This window comes from Onychostoma macrolepis, chromosome 18 (genome assembly GCF_012432095.1).
Source record: "Onychostoma macrolepis isolate SWU-2019 chromosome 18, ASM1243209v1, whole genome shotgun sequence".
In the NCBI taxonomy this organism is placed as follows: Eukaryota; Metazoa; Chordata; class Actinopteri; order Cypriniformes; family Cyprinidae; genus Onychostoma; species Onychostoma macrolepis.
The window spans coordinates 14936292-14964186 of NC_081172.1; the positions used below are offsets into that span (position 1 = coordinate 14936292).

At 36.1% G+C, this 27895-nt stretch overlaps 2 protein-coding genes across 2 annotated transcripts in view; one reads left to right on the forward strand and one right to left on the reverse strand.

Annotated features, from left to right (window-relative positions):
* The window catches only part of LOC131524506 (RNA polymerase II elongation factor ELL2), a 41189-nt gene extending 40102 nt beyond the window's left edge, over positions 1-1087 (reverse strand). Inside the window, exon 1 of the mRNA XM_058751650.1 lies at positions 843-1087. Coding sequence (XP_058607633.1) covers positions 843-980 — 138 coding nt within the window. The 5' untranslated portion in view covers positions 981-1087. The remainder of the gene's footprint in view (positions 1-842) is intronic.
* Positions 1-27895, forward strand: part of fkbp16 (FKBP prolyl isomerase 16) — a 47398-nt gene that overhangs the window by 614 nt on the left and 18889 nt on the right. Inside the window, exons 2-5 of the mRNA XM_058751651.1 lie at positions 943-993; positions 4510-5203; positions 6669-6838; positions 7561-7649. Of these exons, the coding sequence (XP_058607634.1) occupies positions 4612-5203; positions 6669-6838; positions 7561-7649 (851 nt within the window). The 5' untranslated portion in view covers positions 943-993; positions 4510-4611. The remainder of the gene's footprint in view (positions 1-942; positions 994-4509; positions 5204-6668; positions 6839-7560; positions 7650-27895) is intronic.

Consider the following 27895-nt stretch of genomic DNA (forward strand, 5'->3'; position numbering starts at 1 on the left):
ATGATTTAAAATCATTATTTGGATTTAATTGACTATGTCGAGCAATTGCCACAGGCCTATATAAGTTAATCAATTAAAGAAGCAATTATAAACTTAACCTTAAACACTACCTATAGAAACAATACGAGGTTACATGCGCTTTTGTTTTTGTGTATAGTTCACTAAACATTTGCAGTAAATTGAAACGTTACTCTCGAATACAAGTCGATAAAACATTTGATGGGGAAATGAAAAAAGGCAGCAAATCTCAATGGCTATTTAAATTGCTATGCTACTCAAGGTTTATAGTTCATAAGATCGAGCTTGAGCCTTGAGCCCCTCTCAGACCGTAAGATCCCCGTGAGTGTTATGAGTAAAAGAAACAATTCTCATCTTCGGTTTAAAACGATCATAATTATAATAAGTAATGCAGTGTTTAGCATTAAGACAGTGTCATGTTACATTTCGTATCATTTGTCAGAAGGAATAAAGCGGCGACTTTGAATCTAAAGTGGAAAACAGGAGATTTCGTAAAGCCAATTCCAACTGGCTTAACGAAAAAAATAACACGACTGACATTTTATTTTATTTTGTAACAGCTTAAAAAAGAAATAAGCAAAACTAAATGAAACAAACTTTAAGGGAACAGTAACAACTGGATGTGTCCGATTTCCTCCTGTTACTATCTGTCCCTGGTAAGACAGCATATGGCACTTAAAGCGACGGACTCCGGTTAAATAAATCAACACTTTACAAACAACTAACGGGAGGAAATGTTTTGAAGTTCTGAGTTCTGAACTTTTCTTTCTGTCCCATTGAGGTCAGCGGAGCAAATAAACACGAAATAAAACCAAATGCGTTACCTTGTGATTCTTATAAGCTTCTAGCGTCCGGATGGCCGTGTCGGTTAGCTTGACGTGAAAGATGGTTTTATTGGGAATGCTTTTATTAATCTTTCCACAGGAGAGTCCATACCGATGCTCCTGTCTCAACGCTGCCATGTCTGGAACTGAGGTGAACTGGCGACATTCTAGTCCAAGCGTCACTCTCCGCTGGGCGGGGTTACGAGAGAGCGTTGTGGGGACGTCATAGACACACACGCGCACACACACGCACGTACGCACAAACAATAATCATATGCATTTCAAAATTAGACATAGTAGTCTAACTCACCTTATTAGGATGATAAAGTTCGATTTATTGTATTTGACAAGGAATTTAATAAAGAAAAAAAAAACATTCCTGTTCTACTTGACAGCCTGTACTGAGGATATTAAACATGACTTTTACTCATAATTTGTGTATTTCACTAAAAAAATAATAATAATAATAATCTGTTTAAAATATTGAATAAGACATATCCCATGAGCTGTCAAGTCTCCAAATATGTGGATGTGCACCTGGTCGGTATGTGGAAGTACAGTAAAAATGAAACAATAATCCATGTTCTTGCAGTGCTATATGACCCTGCAAGATCAAATTTGCCAAAAAAAAAAAACTAACTTGGTTAAGATATTTAACTGATACAATTATTTGGAAAATATACAAACTACAGTTTATCATGGAATAGTTTATTTTGCAAACAAGTACAGAAAACTAAATTAATTAATTAGTTATTTATATTATTAAATATCAGAATATATATTCTCCAGAGCAGTACTCTGCTCTGTACTAAGTTTTGCACATGTGTCATTGGTCTTTGTATGACACAATTTGTTATGTTTCATTGCGTTATTACAAAATAAACAATTAAGCATGTACACTAGTTTTACACTCCAAGCGCAACTACACAAAATGCTTACAAAATCCTTAATAATAAAATGTTTGAAGGGTAAAGATTTCTATTTTTCTAGGCCAGACATCACATTTGGCCACTACTGTATATAGAGAAGTTCTTAAATTCACGGCCCACTTAATTAATTGAAACAGACTAACTTCATAAATACCTGTGAAGGTACGCAGTCTTCGTGCATACAAGTAAATGTAACTTGTAAATAAATTACAGTATATAAATATTACCAGAAATAAATTATACCAGGGCATTGAAGTCATCCAAAAAATCTAAATTTCATGTATGAACAAAACTCTGCATGTTAAATCAGCTTTTCCGCCTGCAAATCTAATAAAATATTCTCTTGAAACCAGTCAGTTGGAAAACAACAGTTATCAGTCTAAGATAAAACAAACAAATATGTCTGAGAGAAATTCATTCTAGCGGCAAATACAAATCTTGGGAATTACATGGTATTAAAGAAATGTTCTGTGAACAAAATGATGAGGAAAAGCTCAGACTGTCATTTTAAACCAGATTATAATGTGCATACAGAAAAATGATTCACTTAATCTAGCCAGGCAATCATCTGCACCTTTTAAGCTTACAAACAGATGAGGTGAAATGGACAGTGAGGGGAAAAATACAGAATTTAGGTTAATTGGAAAGACATAATCCCCAACAGACAAGGTGCTTGGGCCTTTGGATTAAGGAGCTCTCTCGTAGTCTCTAATGGAAACTCTACTTGCCATATGGCTGTCTGAGATACAGGGACATCTGAAGCTGGCTGGACAAACAATATATGCTACCTCGGATTGTGGTTTATAAAAAATGCCGCTGACTCTCTGAATGCTTTGGAATATAATTCCATGAGCTTCCATGTTCTGTGTAAATTTACATTAAATATACAGACACGTATACAAGCACTTGGCAAACAGATCCACACCTTAAGAGTCAGAGTCTTATAGGAATGGACCTAAGTAGCGATTAAGATTCACTAGTGTCAGGTTGCACTTTAAACAAGATAAGCAACTTACAGGAAAAAAAATGGTCAACACATCCAGGATAAATCTAGGATAATGAATAAAATATTACAACTTAAAATATACCTCATATTTCATTCATCAGGACTTGATTTGTAATGAGTTTGTTCTCTGAAACTCCCTTAATTTCCACCTACTTTTCTAATAAATGTTTGGGGATTTTATATTTGGCATTTGCAGAGAATCTGGTTGCCAAGATTCTGCAGTTGTAAGTTTTGAGCTAGCCAAGCTGATAAACAAACATTCATCTTTTTTACATAAAAAAAAAAAACAACAACAATGAGTCATTTTTAATCAATTTTATTCAGTGCCATTGTTTCGAACAGTAAGTCGCTTGGTCATCAGCTTAGTGACTATTCACAAAAAGAACACTATTCCACCACAGCTGTTCAAGTGCCATTAAAGCACAGGTTAAATAAGAAATCAGTCATGTGGCCTTTTTGCTAATCTTACTCATGCCATAAACAGTGCCAACAGCCTCTAGAGAATGCAGAAAGCAAGTAAAACTCTCTAGTGTGTTTCATCTGTAGAGACAAAATCAAGATCAACATTCTCAAAGTTGCATATAAAATCACATCCATGTATTTATACTGAATATTTAAGTTTAAATTGAATGCTCTAATGACACAATGCTAAATGGCGCAATAATTTTATGTTTATGTTTCACTCAATATACTACCATATTTTGACATTTAATTTGAAGCACAAGCTGGCTAAATGATATCGTTGCCAGCCAAGTGTAAGTGATTGATTGTTGTTTTTAATATGTATTTGAGCGCGTTTTGTGGATTTAATAAGTGTAAAACAATCAAGTAAGGGCATTTAAAGGCTAAAGGCTTGTCTTGTCTTGAAATTATGCATGGCTCATTGATGTTTCGTTTACACTTGGCATGTTACAAACCTGGAAAAACCTGTTCAGAGTGTGTTATTTTCGGTCAGTGCCCGTTCTCTTCATGAGAATATAGCAAAGGTTTTTCTCTGTACTTCTGATCAGTAGGTAGACAAATATGTTTACATTTAGTTCTGCCAATATAATTAAAATTGGATTAGAATACACACCGAATTTTGGGGTCAGTAAGATTCCTCAAGGATCATGTTACCCTGAAGACTGAAAATTCAGCGTTGACGTGACAGGAATAAATTACATATTAAAATATACTAAAATAATGATAATAATAGAAAAAAACAGCCATAATATATATCAATATAATAATGTAATAATAAAAATCTTACCAAATCCAAACTTTTGAACGGTATAGTGTATATTGCAATAGTATTTAGATTTATACAGTATTTATTGAGAAATATTTCTACATTATATTATAAATAAAAAAGCAGCCAGTCCCTGAAGTCCTCTTATTGGTGGATGCATTCATGGAAACTGCATTATGGGACGACGTGATGAAGTCATTAAGAAGCTTACAGACGTTGGGGCAGATTAGATTTTGCTCTTCTAATCCAGCAGATTATCACTGCACACAACTCTACTGACCAGTAGGGCTTTACATTTCAACACAATTCTCATGCATTGATCATTTTCTGCATTCTTTACTGCAAAACATTTCAACAAGGACCCTTTTACAAAATCTGCAGGAAATGGACTGACCACGGATGGGATTTATGTCGTGTGGCAATGCATTTCCATTATAATTCTAATAGAGTCCATGTGGACGCTGTGCTTTAGATAATACTACACGCTGTCACTAATGGATACAGGTGCTCATCGGTTTGGCAGTTGAGCAGCAGCGACATCAATTTCTACAAACCTGGTGTGTGGTGCGTGCTGGGAAGACATTCAGCACTTTTAAGAAGAGATAAATGGTATCCTTAGCACCGTGTGGGGACATGGAACCAGAAGCTGAAGAAGCAGAGGAGACAACGTTGGATTCTGAGATGTTCGTAAAAACAGTTAGTGACAAACAGGAAGTGAAGAGTGAAGAAGCTATTTTGCAGCCTTGGCAGGTGTTTGAAGAACCAATCATGGAGCTGCAGAGAATGAATATCACAGGAAAGGATGGTGGGAAGAAAGCAGTGGAAGATAACAAGGATGAAGAAGGAAGTGAGATGAAAGATGAAATGGATAATAAAGTGGCAGAAGAGATGAAGTGTGCTGAAAACTTAAGCAACATGCCAACAGATACTAATGACTCAAGCAGCAACCCAACCAATGAGACCATCTCCTCAAATTCTCACACCAGCCCACCTGAGACCAACAAATCAGGCACAGAGGACAGCAGAAAACTGACAAAGACTCCCAGCTTTTTGAAAACAGTTCGTTTTATGGAAGCTGAAACAGTGGAAGAAAGAGACAGCTCAGTGGACACTCTTTTTCCAGACTTTGAGATAGAAGAGTGGACCACCACCAGCTTTGAGGCGCTGTTTCTGGCAGATCACTGGAAGGACATTGCAGGTAAGATGTCCACAATGAAATATTTGTTTAGTCTGAGTTCCAAAAGGATTTTTACAATGATGCCATATAACCCGATCTCATGAAAGTGCGTATAAATAGTACGCCAAATAAAAATGAAAACTCGTGATATTGATGCGCAAAAATGGACTTTGGCGTGTCTATGCTACGCGACGGGTAGGATTAGGGTTGTGGGGTAGATGCGTATCATATGTGACACTGTCTGTGAAATCCAGGCTAAAGTCTCAAAATCTAATTGTGAGATAACAAGAATCAAAATTTGATTTCAACCATTAATTTCACTATGATTTCAATCTTTGACATGGCCTTACTCAGTCAATATTAAATTTTCACAGAATGTTCTTTACATTATGAAGGATGATTTTATGTAGAAAACAGTAAATCACAAAAAAATGACTTTAGCTGGGTTTTCCCAGACACGGTCACATATGCATGGCAACAAATTTCGTATCATATGTACGTGAAAAACTGCGTATTATATGCACGTCAAACACGTTCATATCATATGTGCGCTAAAGTCCATTTTTGCGTATCAATACCACGAGTTTTCGTTTTTATTTGGCATACTATTCATATGCATTTTTATGAGACCGGGCTCTGCCATATTAGAAACATTGGGATCAAAAAGGATCTTTTCAGTGAACGTTTCTGTGCAGTCACATTAAGTGTTGTTTGGCAAATTCACACAGTTGGGAATTACATATGAGGACAAAAGATTTCCCAATGCAGATTTTGCAAAGGGTTCAAGTTTGTTTACAGGGATCCACCATGATGACCTACAGAAAGCTGCTAGGTTTGAAAGTAATAAACAATGGACCTTTTTGGCCACAAAATTTCGCCAAAGTGACCCCATATTCGGTGTGAAGAACATTTTAATAATCTGAAGAACCTTGTTCTACTATAAAGAGTTTTTTTGTTCCATGGAAAGGTTCCATGTATGTTTAAACATTCTTTATGAAACCATAGATGATAATAAAAGTTACTAGCATGTTGTGTTTTGGATGTTGGTCTTCAGCATGTTATGCTGATGTCCCCAAAAACTTCTTAAAGGGATAGTTCTCTCAAAAATGATATTTCTGTCATCACTTATTCATAATGTCTCTTGTGTTTTTTGTCCAAACAATAAAAGTCAGTATAGTTTAATGTTGACCCAACAGATTTTCATTACTTTGAGAAAAACAGTTGAAACATTCTTTAAAATATCTTCTTATGTGTTTCACAGAAGTAAGAATGTCATATAGTTTTGGAATGACATGAGGGTGAGCAAATGATGACAGAATTTTCATTTTGGGGGGAACAATCCTTTTAACTTGCTTAACCAGAAAGACCTCCTTGGTCAACCAGCTTCACTAACACCACATCCCCAAGTTTGACACTATTGCTTTAGGGTCTTGTTGATCTCTTTCCCCTCCCCCTGCTTTCCCTCCACTACCCCAACTGGCTGTAGATGACCGTCTACTAAGGAAGAAGGTGTTACAGGCCAGTCCAGAGAATGTCCTGACCCCGGCTTGGGGTCAAGAGGTCACACTGAAAATGCAGGGTGTGCTGGAGGATAGGACCGTGGTGGAGAAAGACTGCAAGCTGGTCTTTATTATCGGAGAGGGAGATGTCAACCAGGTGAGACATATAGACAGGCAAAGGAGGGGCAGCCGCACACACACACACACACACACACACATGTTTGTTTTTGTGAAAAGTGGGGACATCCCATAGGCATAATGGTTTTTTATACTGTACAAACTGTATGTGCTATTGCTCTATACCAACCCTACACCTAACCCTACCCCTTACAGGAAACTTTGTGCTATTTCAGATTTTCAATACACTCCATTCTGTGTGATTTATAAGCGTTTTGAAAAGTGGGGACATGGGGTAATGTCCTGAAAAGTCACCTTCATGTCATACCCTTGTCATTATACAAATTTATGTCCTCATTTGTCACAAAAACGCACACACGCACACACACACACACACACACACACACACACTCATAAGAAGCCTTGGAACACCTGCCTGCATCTTGCCTACCACCTCGCACCTGCTGCCTGCTGAGTTTTCCATAGGGATTAAACCTGTGTTTTCACATGTTGAGTTCTGTATGTGTTTACCCAAGGCTGGTAAAAAGTCACCTCCTTGCTGATTCACTTTCGGTGAAAAGTTAGTAAGGTCAATCGTGTTCGCCAACTAGTTTAGACACTTGAGACTGCATTAAAGCCTTAAAAGTCTGCAAATAAGCATTGCTTCCATTAAGTTATCTTGTTGAGACTAAATCAATGTATGTACAGTAAAATCTATATGTGTTACCTGAAGTTTAAAATGTGACTGTTTTGAATGCATAGGCTCTGGAAGAGTGCGCCATTTCAATGACACAAGGGGAGATCGCTTTACTGCTTGCAGATTCACAATACACCTACGGACACCTGGGAAGGTAAGAGGAAAAATATACCTGTATTATTTTTCCAATAACATACACACTGACTGAGTTTTGGGCTTAAATGCAAGCAGGTTTGGTGAATTTAGGTTCTTTCACGTTCTGTTATAAGTTCGAAATTCAAGAAGGAAGTAAGGGAGGGTGGAGGACACTGCTGAACGGGTCTCTTGTGACATTAGCTTGAAAAAGTCAAGTGGCTTCTATCCTCACAGGGTGGGACAGAGTCCTTTTATACCTGTTGCTCTCAGGGCAAACGGCCTGTCCCCAGTAGCTTGTTTAATGAACCATGAACAGGAGCAGATGGCCTTCCCAAAACACCATTCAGGAACTCCTCCCCTCCCCTATCCTCATAATTCTTTAACTAAAGACAATAATTTTGTTTAACCACTTGCTTCACTCATTTATTTACACCATGAAGGTGAAAACTCATTAAAATGTAAGTTCAGTACTTACATTGTTGGTGTGTATCTTTTCAGAAGCAAAAAGACAAAAATAGTGTTGTCTGAATCAGCACATTCTCTGGAATGTGTGACATTTATCAGATAATGGCAAAACTGACTCATTATCAGGCAACCTCCATGCACATGGTGATATACAGATAAAGAAGAAGTACTATACATAATGTTGTATATATATATATTTGATAGAATTCTCATGTGCTCATTAAGGCTGCATTTATTTGTTTATGAAATATTGTCAAAATGTAATTTTCAGCATCCATTACTCCAGTCTTCAGTGACACATGATCCTTCAGAAATCATTCTAATATGCTGATTTGGTGCTCAAGAAAGAAACACTCCTTATTACCAAAGCTTTTTTTTTTTCATTGATGAATAGAAAGTTCAAAAGAACAGCATTTATTTGAAATAGATTTAAAAATATATATATATAAAATTTTGATCAATTTAAGGCACCCTTACTGATTAAAAAGGTTAATTCCTTTAATAAATAAATAAATAAATAATCAATTACTGACCCTAAACCTCTGAATGTAGTATATAGGAAATAATATACATATGTATATATATACATTAATACTGTGTATTAAATATTTTGGTAACACTTTTCTTAAAACCTTTATTTATAATGCATTGTACATAATCTCATAATTGTAACCACAGTTAATACATTATAACACTGTATGAATTCATTGTTACACTAAACATTTTAAATTCGGTTATAATTAATTACGACAAGATATCATGTATTACAATGCACATTATGAATATTTATAATGCATTATACCTTTTAATAACCCTTTATAATACATTAAACACAAAGGCTTTAAGTAAAGTGTTACCAATATTTTTATGCAGTTTTTTTAATGTATTTTAAAACACTTTAAAAATTTAGTAAATTAAATAGGCTAGTACTGATATAAATAGCTATTTAATTTTCAATGCGTTTATATTCACATGTTCACCAAGTAAACCCATGCATCTAGATAAGCAGTAATCGGTCATGTGTTTTTGAGAAGACGTTCCACAGTTTGTGATTTTCCATCGTGAATCGACTTAAAATCAATTGCACTGGTAACCATGTGCTCTTCCCAGTTCAAAGTGCCTTTAGTCCATTCCAGTGTGACTTCTGTGAATCCGTCTTCATATTTGTTATAAGTTCAGTCGACATGCAGCTGCATTTACTGAGTTGCAGATCCATGCCTGTGATTTAGAGGGTATTTTAGGCATGAATTTACTTATTACAGATTTACTCGTAAGCACAAAATGACCAGAGATTACTCAGAGATCCTGCGGGGAATGTGAGTCGGGTCATGTTGTTCTCGTATCATGATTGTGGTCTTGAGCTTTGGTCTGTTTGTATGCTATATACACAAGTGCACATATGTGTATATATGCATATGTGTGTGTGTGTGTGTGCAGTGAGGGCTCAGGAGTGATCGTTAGCTTTGGCTTGTAGCAGTGCAGACACGTGGGATAAAGGGACATGCTCCTGTGTGATTCTCTCTCTTTGGCCCTGTTATGAATGGCGTCCACTGGGAGCTGGCAGTCGTGAGAGGCAGACTGATCCACAGTTAATGGTTGTTTTGATGCTACTGATTAGGACTGTGAGCGGCAAACTTAAATTTAGCCCTGGCCCTAAGGTAGACCTCACAGGCTTCTTGCCAGCAGTTAAAAGGAAGACAGCAAAGCCACTGTGACAACATCTCGTCCCATGGCACTGAATAGGTACAAGGCACACACACATACACATACACACGCACTTACACACTCACATTGCTTCCCTAAAAAGTAGCTGTGTTTAGCCGAGGTGCTAAAAGCAAACCTATGCGTATGTTTCAGCTTCACAATACACTCCTACTAATATAAACAGCCCTGTTAGATATTCGAGAACTGAGCCTGATAAAGGCTCCTTTGACAAGGAACTCAAAAAACATCACCTCCAACATGTTTTCCTTATTTGACAACTGTGACGGCTTGTCAAAGTGGCAGTACGGCAGATGGAGGGGGTGGAAAGCGGCTGAGAGGAAGCTACTGATGGAAGAAGGGAGGGAGGAAGAGAGAAAAAAGGAAGAGTTAAAAGGAGCCCGAGAGAAAATCTCATTTAGTTTCTCTCCAGTGGCTGTGGCATGTATTGACTGAGCCCTGTCGGTAGCCTGTTACAGACAGCGCTGTCTCCACCAAGAGCACTTCACAGCTTTTTGTTGGAGCCGACTGCAGACAGACTGATTCAGCTGACTGTGATTGGAGTCGCAGTGTTGAGTGGGTGATAGTTTTTTCTTTTCGTCTCTAATGCATGCATCAGTGGCTTATTAGTTATGGAACAGCAGGTGCCTTTTTTTTCGTTAATAGAGGTAGATCAAGGTTAAAGCACATCCATCTCAAAGAAGATCAAAATGCTGCAGATTCTAAGTGCGAGAAGATATCAGACAGACCCTGGCCTGTAGGCATACAAATAAAATGTATCTGTGAAACAATATATCAAAGATCAACAATTTTACGCACAAAAACAATGTTGTTATTGTTAATAATTTTTTTTTTTTTTTTTTTAAGTACTGAAAAACAATGGCATATGATGCAAAACATTACTGATGTTTACTGACACTACCTACTGGACTTAGGTAATCAGTTAATTTAGCTAGCTGTTTTTATTGTTGATGTTTTATTCGACTTTTATATATAAATGTTATTGAAAAACTTTTATATATCAATCCACATATGTGATGGACATTAGTTATGATTATCTTTAGTGTCTACTTTGAAGGCATCTTGAGTAAAACAGCTTCATATTTAACGGGGCATTTGCAAAATGCATGAACCGGAAGCAATGAGACCTGGTTAGCAGAATACGGAAGTCTGTTGCGCATAACCCCCATCACAAGTCATTTTTGCAACATTGGCCCAAAAAGGCAAGTGACCGTTCTGTCAACTGGCCCGAAACTCATCCGGTTCTCCATTCTTTTTCTTGAACCCTGGTGTGATTGGTCTGTATGATAATACAGCTTCAGTATGGGCCAACAATAAGCTAAGTAATGCCATAGTAACCTTTAAATTCCTGTTTATTGTTTTATACAAGAAAAAAAAAATGTTGCCATTCTGGAGCAGATAGCAGAGAAGATTATGTTTACCCCTTACAGCTAAGAAAAAGTGCTGCTAGTGTTTGTTGAAAAGCCCACCAATCACATTTAGTTCGTTTTGACTCACCGCCACCATTTAATTTATGTTTGGCATTTGCATAGAATATGCCAAAAACAACGATGATACAGAAATCCCAGACAGCTTTTAAAAATGCTCCTAATGTAAATGACTCACCCATTTTGCTGGAAAACACTATAGTAGATCACCACTCACCCACTCATCCTCCGTCACGCAAACACACACTGTTGCTTTCTCACTGACACACACTAAAAACACACATAGATAGACAAACACAACCCTCATTGTGAACCCTACGCTCCTCTTTTCTCTCACACAAGCTTTTATCTGTATACTTGCCGGAATCCAACACCCCCGACAGATAAACATGCTGGACAAGAGCAAATAACAAATTAGTGTGTGAGCCGAGTACAAAAGTTCTCAAGCCAAACAGCACGGTGTGCGTGTGTTATGGCAGAAACACGATGCTGTCTTTTCCAGCATGTGCAGAGACGAGGACTGAATCCCTGTTGGTCTTGGCGGAGAGACTCAATGAGCCGTGCAAGAGAGGAAAGTGTATATTTACTCGGACATCGAGACATGTCGTAAAATTTAATGAACAAACCCCAGATGGCCTGGGATGAACTGGAGTGGATCACTAACAAGAATATAAAGCTGAAAATGTCTCATAAAAACTGGTTGTGTTCATCTTAAAAGCAAAACCCAGTCCCTAAATGATCCCTAACAAGGCCCAATACTCACTAGTGTGAAATCTAGTGAGCAAAGGAAATACGCAGCCATAGTAGATATCTGAGTTTCAACATAAGGAGAACCACAGGTCATTGGACACCTTACCCATTATGAGTTTTTCTGGGAAAAGCTGTAGTTAACCACATAAAGTGCAAAACAAATCCTACCCATATGTCATGGGGTGGTAAATTGCGAGTTAGCTTGGAATTAACGGTAACTTTAATGTGCGGCTCACTCATCTAGATTTAAAGCAATATTCTAGGTTCAATAACAGTTAAAGTGATACTCAACCTAAAAATGAAAATTTTCTCATCATGATGTGCCAGATGTATATGAATTTCTTTCTTCAGATGAACACAAATAGATTTTTAGAGAGACAATCAATCTCTGTGAGTCTGTATAATGCAATTGAATGGGTCCCTCAAAGCTGATGCTTCAAAAACTACGCAAAACAAACGTGACAGTAATCCATATGACCTCAGTTGAAGAATCATTGTCTTCTGAAATGATAGGTGTGTAAGAAAAATACTAATACTTTAAACTATAAACCATCGCTTCCGGACAACTGTTATATGCGCATTGACATAAATGGCAGCATGTTGTGCACACTGTGGTTCTCTGTGCTTCCGCATCACATCTTGTGTGTTTTACAACACGCTTAAATTAAAAAAAAAAAAAACATTTTTGCATAAGTGATTGAGAAGTGTCTTGTGATTCAAAGGTTGAGGTTCAAATTTCTGTTTTTAAATTCTCAAAAAAAAATTCCCCATTCACTTCCATTGTAAGTGTCTCATTAGCTGGATTTTCATTACAGATTTGTGCAAAACTTTTGCGATATTTTATAAATGCCTATTGTGAATCGAAGGCGTTTCCATTAACCGATGTTATGCGACTAAAACGTAATTTCTTCTTCTCGCAATAAGTCATGACGACGGATGTTGGTAGGTTTACATATATTGCAGCTACTGCACTAGCCATTATTTTTAATTGAAGGAGACGTATGCGTGTATCTTTAGTGAAGCAGCACAGAGAGTTGCTTCTGGGACGCTTCTGAAATGTGGCCATGTCGGAACTGTAATGCACTGCACACTATCCCGGCCATGTATGAGGTGTTTATTGGATGTTATAGTACATTAAATAAAGATCATGTGACTTCTATGTACGCCAGGTGACCTGTAAATGCGGAAAAAACTGTTTTCATTGCAGATTTGTGATATATTCCTTTTTCGAATTGCCTGAAAAACAACCTCTTGTGAGCGTAAAACCGTTTTTAAGAAATTGACGTGTTTCCATTAGGCATATTTTCAATTTGATATTTCAATTTGCGCAATCTGAAGGATAATGGAAACGCAGCTACTGTACCTTGATATTTGCTTCTTTTTTTGTGTGTGGTAATCAACATTATAGCACAAATTATGCTGTCGATTGAGCTTAAAGGGATAGTTCACCCAAAAATGTAATTGCATCATCATTTACTCACCCTCAAGTTGTTCAAATCCTGTGGATGTCAATGGCTACCATCAACTGTTTGGTTACCTACATTCTCTATTTTGTGTTCAACAGAAGAAAGAAACTCATATAGGGTTGGAACAACTTTAGGGTGAGTAAATGATGACAATTTTCATTTTTGGCTGAACTATCCCTTTAACTTGGATTGAACCTAAAAAAAAAAAAATCCTTTAAATTCAAAAGCCGATTCTTTAATACAGACAGTTTATTGTTTTACTGTCAGAAATGTGTTGACTTTGACCTGAAGGAACCTGACAGATAATGCCAAAATCACAGCATTTGTATTTTCATTTAGCTGTTAGCATATGCTAACTGATTCAACCATGAAATCTCTGGCAAAGATGTAATATCATCATAATTCATGGTGAAGTTCTTCCACTCTCACAACTAAACTTGACATTCTCATGAAATACACAAGTCTTTGTTTACCCAAATTCATACACTGGCAGAATGAAAGAAGCTTCAAGAGAGGTGCAAACAGATTGAGCCTTTAAGCAAACATGGTGTGAGCTGTGTAGGTGTGTGAAATGATGAGACGTCTCTCCTCTCATCTGAATGTCAAATTGTGCAATGGGGATTTTGTGAGTGTACTGTATGTGCCATTGATAAAATCTTCGGCCTGCACTGACATATGACACATTCTCTCACACATGCACACGCGCACAATCGCACACACTCGTATCTGCGCAGCCAAGTGATGAGTCTGTTCACAGCATGGCTTTTAAATCAACACGCACAGTTCTAGGTTCTTGTGACTGTTTGTGAGAAGTCTTGAGAAAGAGCAGAAGAAAAGAACTGGCAGTAGCTTCTATGTATCTCACTCAGAAAAAATGACTCAGCAATTTAAATGGACAGTCAAAAATCTGCAAGTATAAAACATCTGCTTTAGCACAACCACACTTGTGCACCAAGCAAAAAGACACTATGGAAATACATCCAGTAATAGACAGTTTGGCTATTATAAATCAGCTATATTTGTCAAGATCCTCACTCTTAAAAAAGAATGGTTCTTTATTGGCATTTAAGGTTCGATGAAGAACCTTTAACATCCATGAAACTTTGCTATTACACCAAAGATTCTTTATAGTAGGGGGAAAAAAGTTGTTAAAAGTTGTTCTTTTGTTGTAAAATGTATTTTTCAAATTATTTTACGAACTATTCGGCTCTTTAAAGTACCAAAAATGATTCTTCTATGGCCAAAAAATAAATAAATGGAACCTTTCAGAATGCATTCAAACTTGTGAATTTATCTCATAATTATGACTTTTTGATTTTATGGTAACACTTTACAACAATGCATTAGCTAACATGAGCTAACTTGTTCATTTTAGTTTGCAGAGCATTAACTAATGTTAAGCGATGCACATTTGATTTTAAAAATGTATTATTAATTGTTGAAATTAATATTAAGGGGATACTTCACCCTCTGAAACCAACCAAATCAAACAAAAGAAGATATTTTCAAGAATGTTGTTAACCAAACAGTTGACGGTAGCCATTGACTTCCATAGTATTTTTTTTTTTTTCATAGTATAGAAGTCAGTGGCTACTTTCAACTGTTTGTTTATATACATTATTCAAATTATCTTCTTTTGTGTTTAACAGCTGTAAGAAATGTATACAGGTTTAGAACAACTTGAGTAAATGTTGACAATTTTCATTTTTTGGGTGAACTATCCCTTTAAGATTATTGACTGTTGTGAAAGTATTGTGTATTGTTAATTAATGCCAACTAATTGTGCTTACCTAATGTTAACAAATGAAATCTTATTTTGAAGCGTTACCTTTGTGTCTTACAATTGCAAATTTACATATCACAGTGACTATAAATTTAACAATTTGATTTTTTTTTATTATTTTTAATAAAACAATGTTTTATTTTTAACTCTAAAGTGGAACATACTCATCTGTATATGTATGTGTATTAAGTGGTTAATAAGTGAGCTGTGGGAATGTGACACTATTTCACTAATACATCGGAGTATGTGTGTGTGTGTGTGTGTGTGTGTGTCTCAGAGAGAGAACATGTGTGGATGCATGACTCGCGGTGAGTGACCAATCACTGCTGACGTGCAACCCAGAAGCTAAACTCTATTGTTATGAAGAGCTTTTTGTCATGAGAATACGGTCAGGAAGCCTACTGGCCCAACCTTGATATGCAAATGTGTGTGTTTCTTTCTTAGCTTGACTAATTTGCATCAATTAGCTTCTATGGTTTGCAAGCAATGCTTCAGCCAATCAAGTTTTCCTGCATGCGTGCCCTCCCTATATATCATAGAGAGACAACCACAAATATGAGATATGGTTAAAATGCATGCAAATATGAGAGGAAATGCTGTCACTCAGTGTCATGTGTAGTTTTGGGAACATTCTCACAGCAGGTTCATGATAAGAGCTATAGCAGTCATGTGATTTCAGAGATTAAGACTGTCAAACCTCTAACTGGAACTCTTGAAGGAAAGTGAATCAGAGCCACTCCCAGCTGTCATGCTGCAGAGTCAGGCCAGACACACACACACACACACACACACACACACACACGCACACACACAAGCCAAAATGCAGGTAGAATTGTTCATGCATGCCTGAAAACACACCCACAAACAGTGAAATCGGTTTCATTGGAACTTGGGTGGTGGTCAGTGAAGCACTGCTAAGGTCATTAACCTTCAAATTATTAAGTATTTACTTACAGCAGTCTTTCCAACAAACATATTTTTTTTAGCCAAAAAAAAAATATATATATTTTTTTCCAAATTCTTCAAGAATGGTGCAATTCATAGAGCAGTACATTAATATGTGTTCCTGTGTGAACTGACTAGTTTACGACTAGGAGTACAGTCATACCTGTTCATCTTACAAAACCAGACTTTTGACTATCAACATAAATTTGTTCTAGCTTGCAACTTATTCTCGTCTATAATTGGCCACCTACACAGGAAAGGTCTGTCTCTTACTGACAAGAAACGTGACCAATCACTGTTAGTTTAGCCAATGCCAAAAATGCTCAAACACTTCCACAGCAACATCTGTATATGATAGGCTGCATTGAAAACAGAGAAGATTAGAAATAAGTGTGTACTTTGTAATCAGCATTACTGTCCATCCTAATGTAATATGTGCAAAATATTTTACCATTAAAAAGATTGTGGGGTTATTGATTGATTGATTTTGAAAAAAAACAAAAAAACATTTTATGCTCACTTGGTTGCATTTATGTAATCAAAATTACAGTAAAATAGTAACATTTTGAAATATAATTACAATTTAAAATAACTCTTTTCTGTTATATAACATATATAAATATATGTTAAACTGTAATTTATTCTTTGATAGCAAAAAAATACAAATAAAAATCTTCTGCAGCCATTACGCTAGTTTTCAGTGTCACATGATCTTTTTAGAAATAATTCTTCAGAAATAGTTTCAGAAATAGTTTCTTATTATTATGTTACAACATTTCTTATTATTATCAATATTGAAAACAGTTGTGCTACTTAATATTTTTTTGTGAATAAAGATAATTTTTCAGGACTCTTTGATAAATATAAAAGAATAACATTCATTTCAAATAGAAATGAAAGAAAATAAAAGTCTTCATTCTCACCTTTGATTAATTTAATGCATCCATGCTAAAAAAATAATAATAATAAAAAGAATCTCCTAAAGAAAAATAATCATATTGACCCCAAAATCGTAGTGTAACTCAAAAAGAGAAAATTCTGCACATGCACTTACCAGATAAATAAATAAATAATAAAAATAACTGAATCAATTTCTTCCTTCATCTTTCTTCTTTATTAGTTTTTGCACTAAATTAAAGTAAAATCTCCTTTTCAAAGTAAATGGGTAAATCTAACTTCTCAGTTTATAAATCTGATGCAAAATCACTTGAAATAACCTATTTATTAGCAATATATACAAATATTTAACAGTCACATTTCAAACAGCACAACGATGTGTAAAGCTGAATAGAAGGTATCTGTGTGACAGCATGATGTCATATAGTAAAATAAATAAATAAATAAGACACAGACCTTGTGTGTTAACGTGGAACATAAAAATGAATGAACTCCATCACAAAACAACTTGACAGTGACTTCAGCAATAACAACAGTGTAAATAAAACTATCAAAACAGTAAAAACAACCTTGTTCATGATTCATGTTTGCTAATTTCTTGTGCATTAGTTTCAGAAAATTACACTGGTGCACTATTAACCCTTTGACAGGCAATCATTAAGTGCATGACTCGAGAGATCATGAAAATTTACTCCCCACCCAAATCTCTACCTGTGTTCCCAAAAACTACAGTGTGTTACACGTGAACTGGACAGCATGCACACGCACAGACACATGCAGATACAATCTCACTGCTGATAACAGAGACCTGTTCATTCCTCATATTGTGCGCTTACACACGTCATAGTAAAACCTCAATCTCAAAAAGAAACTCTGGATGTTTGGCTGCAGTTTGACAGCAAACGTTCTGCATAACATTCTTTTTTATTCTTCGCGAGACTAAATATTTGGTTAGAGCGATCTTGAGTAGTTTGCCTTCTGTTTGACCTGTGCATGTGCAGCCCTTAATGTTCCTTCTCCCTTCTGTTTATTTGCTTGTGCTTGACTTGTTCCTGGTAACCTCAGCGTTATCATCCACAACTCAGCATTCACAGGAACGCAACAGAACTATTTTGTATAGTTAGTTAACCATTGGTTTTTCCAAATCCTCTTATATAACCTTCTGACACTGATGGAGGACCAACACACCCATTCCATAAGCCTACCCTTATTTTATCATTTATTTTTATGGTGTGAAACTGGTCATGCACACACTGGAAATCTTTAGGAGTGACAACCACGAGTGATTCCAAAAAAAAAGAAAAGACCTACTAAAGAAAATATGGTTGTCATTAACCTGCATTTTTCATATGTGAATTAAGTTTAAATGTGGTTATTGCTTTTGTTATTACCCAAACTGTGTGTAAACAATGGGTTTAAGAGGAGTGACAACTGTATTTGAATGAATGGTCTGTTGGCTGAATTATGGCTCTATCTCTAATCTAAGTTATAGTATTTGCAGAGTACTTACTTTAACAGCATTTGCATGCATTGTGTGATGACAGAAAGGTGGGAGACTGAGAGACAGACTCTCAGTTATTCAAGACAGAATAAGTTCATTTAGCATGTTCATAATCACTCTTTCAAGGACCTTTTAGACTTTAGAAGCTAAAATGTTATTTATGTTACTTATTACTTAAGGCCAACCTATACCAAGTAAAAACACACTTTTCTTTGCACGCAAAAAGTATTCTTGTAGCTTCATAACATTACAGTTGAGCCACTGATGTTACATGGACTATTTTAATGAAGCCCTTACTGGCTTTCTGGGCCTTGAACGTGTCAGTTGTCTATGCAGGGTCAGAAAACTTTCGGATTTCATCAGAAATATCTTAATTTGTGTTCCGAAGATGAACAAAGGTCTTGGAACGACACATGGGTGAGTAAATAATGACTGAATTTTCATTTTTGGGTGAACTATACCTATAAAATACATATTTAATGACCAATTCAGGTTTTCATGTATTTCCTCTTTACTCTATTTTATTTAGGCTATTTAGTACAAGCTTTACTAAAAGACAGATGCCAACCACGGCAATCAATCAATCAATCAAAGTTTTGCGTATACACAGTACTGGTCAAAAGTTTGGAATAATTCAGATTTTTTTAATGAGAGATGTCTTTTATGCTCACTAAGGCTGCATTTTTAAAATCCAAAATACAGCAAAACATGTAAAAAAACAAACAAACAAACAAACAAAAACATGTGCCGACATACAGCATCGTTGTGCTACGGGCGTACCGAGTTCGAATCCCGACTCGAGGACCTTTCCCGATCCTGCCCCCCATCTCTCTCCCACTTCACTTCTTGTCAGTTCTGATCTGTCCTATCGTAATAAAGGCAAAATACCAAAAATAAATCTTAATTAATATATATATATAATATATATAATAAAAGTGTAGCATGCTGATAAATATATATATATATATATATATATATATATATATATTGTTCATCAGCTGGAAAAATTATTTTGCAAGTGATTCCAACGATATCATTACTCTGTATTGTTATCGGTATAGTTGTGGTGTGGACTTCCCTATTCTCATAGAATTAGAATGATTATTAAAAATTATGTTTATAGTTGATAGCTGATTTGGTGTTCAAGGAACACCAAAGTTTTTGCTGCTTAACAATTTTATGAAAACTAACATTCAAAGCACTAACATTCAAAGGTCTTAGATAAGTAAAAAAAAATACAATTATACTTAGCCAGGATGCATTTAAATCGAATTAAAGTGATACTAAAGAAATGTATAATTTTCTAAAAGATTTCTATTTAAAATAAATGCTGATCTTTTGAACTTTATATTTATCAACGAATACTGAAATTAAAATGTATCATTTTCCACAAAGAAACATTTTTTTCAACACTGATGATAAGAACAATTATTAATAATTAAGCACCAATTGAACACCAAATCAGCATATTAGAATGATATCTTTAGGTTCATGTGACAATGAAGATTAGAGTAACTATTTCAGATAAACTTTCACATGAAAAAGGGAAAATGCTGTCAGTTGCTTTATATTTCAGTCAGACGCTTTATTCCTTTCTAACTGGCCAAAATAAATGACAAAGCCGATTAGACTGGCTATGTGAGACTAGGTGTTGGTAGAATTTGCCTTGGTCAAGCGGATGTAAAGTGTGTTATCAGAAGGCTCAGGAGAGAATGGTCTTTGTGAGATGACATAAATGCGATAACATCTTCACCGTGGCATGATATGCGTGAGAACAATACACGTCAGAATAAACGTCAGAGCCCCTGACCCCTCGCCACTTCCCAGCCCTGCTCACAAAAGATAAAGAGAATAGAGCAGCAAAACAGAATGGCGAGGACTGATGGGGCACGTGTGGCGGCCCTGGAATCAACTCTGCCAAGGTAATAGAGAGAATCATCTCTCCCCAGCAGAGCTGTGCTCTCTCTCGCTCTCTCTCTCCCTCTCTCTTCCCGGGCTAAATGGCACATTTGAGAGCTCGAATGTACAGAGAATGTACAGAATGTACAGAATGTATGTTAGAACAGCAGGTCTGTATAGCTAATAAATGGCTTCTCTATGGATATGCACACAGACAAACATGCAAAACAACACTTTACTGAAAGGAAAAGCATAATCACAGTTTTTAGGGGCTGTTTACACATACAGTATTGTGTTTCAGCATGCTACACTTTTTTTAATTGGCCATATTGATTTTTTTGATTAATCACAAACTTCATTAGAATGTTGCTGATACTGATGCAATGAAAGGCTGTACATGTAGTGGCAAAAAACTAAAAAAACAACAAGTCTGTTGACTTGTCCTCTTAAACTTGACCTAGCAATTCACAAGCAAATGACTTATAAGCAGTGCCATTGTTGTTACAACTAAAACTATTAAGAATAATTTCCGGTGACTGAAATAAATCTGAAATAAAATAAAATATTATTATTAAATGAAAAAAAAAATATTACATTGTATATAAATAATGCTTATGAGCAGGTTCTTTATAGTGTATCAAAAACATACAGCTTGGCCATTGTAGTCCGATTCACAAATAAATTACTTTTATGAGTTGATTCTTTTTAGTGAATCAAAAACATACAGAGTGACTCATTCCGGACACAAATGAATCTTCAAAAAGATGATTTGATGGTTTGAATCAGTTTAAAACACTGTCCTGTATAATTTACAGCATTAGCAGACAAAGAAATGTATATTAGTGAAATATACCCAAAAGAATAAGAACTGAATCAAAATTAATCAGGAGCTTGTGAATGATAACCTAAAGAAATTTGGATATCTGTATGTATTCTCAGCCCTTACGTACACATGTGCTAGACGGATGTCTTTGGTTGTGACTGTAACATATTCAGTTATTTTTGTCTTAGTTTCATTTTCTTTGACTTTTAGTTTGTTTCCTCTTTCCTTTGTTCCAGTTCTCACCAGCAGCCTATTTAGTTGTCATGTTAACTGATTTGATTGAGTTAGTCTTCAGCTGTGTTTGCCTTATTATTGTTTCTATAAGATCATGTGTGTTCCCCTTGGTGTTTATGATGTTTTCTTGACCTTTGTCTTTGTGTGATTACCACCACCAATTGTGACAGTGACGTTGCACATCTTTTTTATTTCTCTTCAGGAAATCACATGATTGGTGGTGCATTTGAGGATGTCTAGTCAAAATAAAAAGTTGCAACTTAGCACACAGCGTTAGGCTGCGTCTACACTGGCAGAAAAAAAAGAAGCTTTTTTTGCTCAAATCGGACACATTTCGAAATTTGTTGCATAAGAGTAAACACAAAAATCTGTGCAAGATCTGTTTTCGCAAAACGATCTGAGCCACTTCCAAATGTGGTTTTAAATTGGATACATATCCGATATCTACATCTAAACACACAAATCCTATTCCCCTCAGAACTCCAAGCCAACATACTGTCCATAAATATAGTGTATGTGCTCACAATTTATTTCGGTAGGAACTTTATAGGTAAGAAATTGCACAAAATTCAGGAGCTGGTTTTCAACCCCTGCCCCATGATTTTTTTAAATACAAATTTACTACTAAAAGCTACATTATATTTCTCAACAATAATGTTTTTGTAATTAAACCAACAAGCTTCATTACTCGCTCACACATTCTTTCTCGTTAATTCATTGGAATTCATTCAAATAAAAATAATCTTACAGCACTACTTTATTTCACTTCAGAATTCTACGTCTAACGAGCTGTAGATAAAATAGCAAATGAAAATTACCGTTATTTTCTATTTCCACAATTTCTGTTATTTATCAGTTCAGTCAGATTTTGTCGCAAAACATCCTTGACATCTGTTGTCTATGCTGGCAAATAATAACGGCCACTCGATGTTAATTATAGACAACTATGCACCATGTGCATAGTAAAGTGATCAATGGCAATCAGTTTGGGCGAGAATGAATGTAAAGACAGACATCACATACCAATCATGTCTAAAGTAAATGACAACAGACAGGCCAAAAGACTCTGCTTAGTTCCCATTAATTATAAAAATGTTCTCTGAATGTTCAAAAAGTCAAGTGTTTTAAATGGTTTAAATTTATTCTTGGTTATGCAAACATACCATGTTATTTTGCAAAAATTCGGAGAATGTTAGCCTACTTTTGAATGTTCTCTGAACTAACATTCCATGAACAATGTATTTGTGCTAACATTTTGAGAAGGTAATTAAAACCAGATAACGTTAAAATAATATTCTATTAGTGCTACTGGAAAAACGTTGGCTCAGAACTTTAATAGAACTTTCCTAAAATGTTAGCCAAAGTTCTGAGAACGTTCCCTGTTAGCTTGGACCACCTAGTTAAATTAGTGGCTTCACAACATTGTTTTCTTGAGCTGCTTGATGTTTTTCCTCAGGCTTCAAATCGAGCAAAAGCTTGGACTACAAAGTGGACAGAAAGCGAATGCTGTCCTGGCCTGTGTTTTCATAGCTGCTCTCAATACTTCCTTGTGTTTCACATGTGCAAGCTTTGTTTGACTGAGGCTCACCGTCTCAAGGCCACCCAGCTTACTACTTCATATGCATAATTATGAGCAGCTTCAAAACAAAAGCGGGAAAAAAGCAACCTGTTTGACCGTGCAGATCCTCTCAGAGACACCGATGCACAAACATGCACACGCAAATGCATTTATTGATCTCTGAGAACATGCAGAAATGGCCATAAGAGAAGCCATAGCTTGTCCGCTCCCTTGTGTGAATGTGTGTGACGGCCAGTCTGGTGAGTGTGTCACACAACTGTCTTCCTTTGAGAGCACAGCAGTCGGGTGGATCGTCTGAAGTCACTGAGCTGAGAGAGCAGACTCACGGTAGAATACGTAATGCCACGCGGCGCATCCCCCTCTTGCACACTCACACGCACATGCACAGACACACTCGATGGCAGTGAGTCAGACTGAGACGTCAGATCACCGTCACTGGCCCTCAGCATCAGCACACATCCATCACAAGCCAACCTCTGATTACCACACACACACACACACACACACACACTCTCTCTAATGGAATCTTTTGCATATTATTCTGTTTAATTAGATTTTATTGAAATGTTCACAAATGACAAATTAAAAATATTGAAAAGATTACAACTTTTAGAATATTACATTTAGGTTCTTTTTTATATACTATTATTAATTATTAATATTTTGGATTAAGTTTTATTGAATATTTTGAGATTTCAGTTGAATTTTAGTTAGATTTTTAGTAATTTTGTAATGTGCTTTTTTTTATCATTTACTATTATAATTATTATTATTTAATATTTCTGTTTAGCTTTGATTTATTTCTCATTTTCATTCGCAAGGTTTTTTTTTTTTTAGGCTTTATGTTTTCATCTAATTTTTAATATTTTTTTATTTTAAATATATATATATATATATATATATATATATATATATATATATATATATATATATAATGTTTTAGTTTTAGTTAACAGTAACAGCACTGATTAGGATATATTTCTCAATAAATACTGTATGACAATAAAAAAAATTCCATTATAAATATAAATTACCATTAAAAAAATTTAGGTTGGGTTTTTTAAAAGAAATATCTTATGCTTAACACTTTATTGCATTTACTATTACAGTTTTAAATAACTTTTCTATTTTAATCTGCTGTTCTGTGCGGATTGTTATTAGGAAATAGAAATGTGTGTATGTATATATCAGTGTTGCAAACCCAAAATAAGTGACCCCTGGTTTTGTGTGGTGGGACATATGCACATCATGCAGTCTGCATGCCTTTAAAAGAGATTTCATTCGACTTTCCTATTAGGTTCTGCCAAAAAAAAAAAAGAAGTTTATTCCTTCATCCATTTCTAGTCCCCGGTATGATATTTAGGGACCAAATAACCATCTCAACATGGCATGAATGCACTGAATTACAATGGTGATTTTATTGTCCTCAAAACAAGACAAATAAACTCCAGCCACTTTTCATGGCTATCTAAATAATTGTTTCCTTAAAGCTGCAGTCGGTAACTTTTTTGTGTTCAAAATTTACAAAATGTATATAATAAGCGAGTACACCATGAATCCATTTTACAAAGCGTGTTTTTGGCTTGTCCTGAATCACTACGGCACACCTATATAATAAGTGTTTATAATCAGACTACTTTAGACTGGTTTGGGTAGGTACTGCTGTGGAGTAGCCCATACCTGTGTGATTCGTCATAGACATAAACAGAGAGAAGTAGCTCCGGCTACAATGTTCTTCCGCAAGACGCACGCAGTTCTGTTTGTTAACCCGCTAGAGCGCCAAAAGTTACAGATTGCAGCTTTAAATAACCTAAATAATAGATTATTTGTAAATGCCAGTAGATGCTTAATGGCTGCATCAACGTTAAAATCACAACATATTCTAGTGACCAGCAGCTTTCCTGGTCTTTCAACACGATCTCAAAAGCCTCCAGTGCTCGCTTGCTAGTGAAAGTTGTTCTCTGGAGACCATGGCAATAAACGCAACCTGCCAACTTGTGAGTGACCAGCTGTCAAGTTCAGTCAGATCCTGGCTGTTGGAACCCCTGAGCTCTTAAAAATCGAGCCCTGCAGGTCCCATCCTTCCTACAGCGATCAGAGGAGGAAGAATGTTGAGGGTCAGGCTAATAAGGCTGCTATAATTAGCATCCCAGATGTGGAGAGTTCCTCCTTGACAACCCCTGACACATCCCCCTCATTAGCAGCAAATTGTGCAGATCTGGGCATGCAGACCACAGATGGACCGGGGCACATGGGTGAGAGGGAGAAGAGACTCAACCTCATATAAGAGCAATTTACGAGCCATTCAACGGTTGGGTGGAAGACATTGAATTTTTTTGTGTATAACTGCTAGAAACAGAAGCCTAACAATGTATTTGACCAAAACAACCTTTCGTCTCAGTTTAGTCTAAAGGTAGAGAACTTCAGATGTTTTCACAGGGGATTGTTCAGAAGCAAGATTTACTATTCCCACTGGTTTAATTATTTTTCATAATGATATGGGTGACATTTCTTTGATCGTCATTTTTCAGACACATTTCTTATCTTTTCATTAGATTTCATAAGTTGCAGCAACGAGCAAGTGGTTTTGCTTTTTAAAAGAAAGGAAATTAATTTTTGATGAATATCGGTTTCGATGACATGCGTTTCCTTGTCAGAGCATCATACATTAAAGGCAGATCTGCTGGAAGCAAGCTGTGCTTTACTGTCACAAGGATTTTCAATCCTCTTTTGGTGGAATGAGAAAATACCGGAAAGTCTTTTTCCCCAGACACTGCGCAAGATGAACAGAGAGAAACAGAGACAGTTGACAGAAGACGAGGGACAGGTTGTAGTTTTACTGTGAGACAGACTATTCCTGAAGAAGGGATGATTCATTTCATTTAGAGGCATAAGACTCATCTGTCTGTTTTTTTCTTTCTTTTTTTTTCCATCATTGCACAGAATGTCCCCTTCTCAAATGTTCATTTTCTAAAGAAGTCTGGAGACAATCTGGGAACAAAGTTGAAATCTTTCAGATCTCCTTTAACGGTACATTGCTTTGAATCTTAATACTCATGATGAGTCAAAATACACATTAATTTAAATATTAAACATTCCTTTGAGCAATCAATTGAAGAAAACAATACCGCCTTTGTGTAGAATTGTATTCCAGGCAAGCCAGATATAATAGTTAACATTTATACAGCTAGTAAGAAACTCTCCAGGGTTAATCCTGACTAAAACAGCCACTATTGCCTAGAGCATGCATACTATTTTCAGTCTGTTATCAAGGCATCATTATTTATGCAAAGGATTATGAGCTACATAGAATTTACTTTATCTATGTATTACTGTTCATGAACTCTTTGGACCATATTCCCATATTCACATTTCCAAACATGTTTTACGTTTATTGTGTCACATAATTGAAGGGCATATACAGTAATGACCTATAATCAAATCTCAAAGGACATTGCTTACAGTGAATCTTCCATTATGAGCATTTCAGATAATGTCTTTAAAGGTGAAGTATGTCATTTCTGTGCCACTAGTGGAACCAAATGTAAAAGCTGTGTCCAAAATCATGTACTTTCAAGGTTACATACTGCATTTGATAAAAAAGTATGTTCTTGAAGTAGGCCTATGCATACAGACTTATGACATACTGGATCTACCACATTGTCATGTGACCTACGATGTCATATGATAAATGTTCTCTGCCATTTATGAATGATGACTTCTCTCCCGAGGGCCTCATGGGATAATAAATGTCCCTTGGATGTACAATTCAGAATCTCAGCGGAAGTAGATCATCTGATTAGTTTTCGCCTATTGCTTTATAAATACTGCATATTCAGACAAACTACTCATTTAACCTACTGCTTATTAGAAAGTAAGCATATTCAGATGCAGAACAAGTGTTATTTTAAACTAAAATTGAAACTAATACAATTGTTAACTCAAATAAAATAAAAACATTCGATGAAAAAAAAATGAAACTCCTAAAATTAAAAATTATTCAAATTAAACTCCTCTCCCCTGGCTTCATGGGATAGTAAATTGTCCATTAGATGCACACAACAGAATTTCACTGAAAGTACTAGGTCATCCGGGTACGGTTATGAAAACTATGAATTTGGACATACCTTACAAACTATTTTTTTGCCTGTACAAAGGAAGAAAATCATATTGCAGAAGTAAAAAGCAGCTTTGAAGCAAAGTACAACAGACAAGTTAAAGGCAGCCTTGTTTGTTGTTGTTCTTCTGTTGTGGTTTGAACTCCATTTGGTCACACGTCACCATGAAATTTGACAGCTATATATTTAAAGCCTCCATCATACATCCATGTCCCTCATCTATGATTACTATGTAATCAGCCCTCAAAGAAACCTTTACGAGTGGCAGTATACACACACGCACACACAAATACAGCAGTAAAGGCCCATAAAACAGGCAGTGGAGCTGGCGCCGGTGGCCGCAGGGCTGAGATGGGGTTCGTTTTAAAGGGCTGAAGAAGCCTGCTCCGCATTATGAGCACTTCAGAAGAGCTCTCCCTCAGGCATTGCGCACTTTGCCACCTTGATCCCTGCTGTTTACACCCTTGCTGCCCGGACAGGAGGAGGAAATAAAACCAAACAGTACTGTAAGCATTCGAGAAGCAAGTTTCCCATCCAGATATAGTTGTTGTGTAAAGGATTGGCCATTCTCAGATAACAGATTGTGTCTGGACTCCTGTCTGGTGTACCCACTCACGTCTCGACGGTAGAAGAAAAAAACTGTGAGCTTGCTTGAC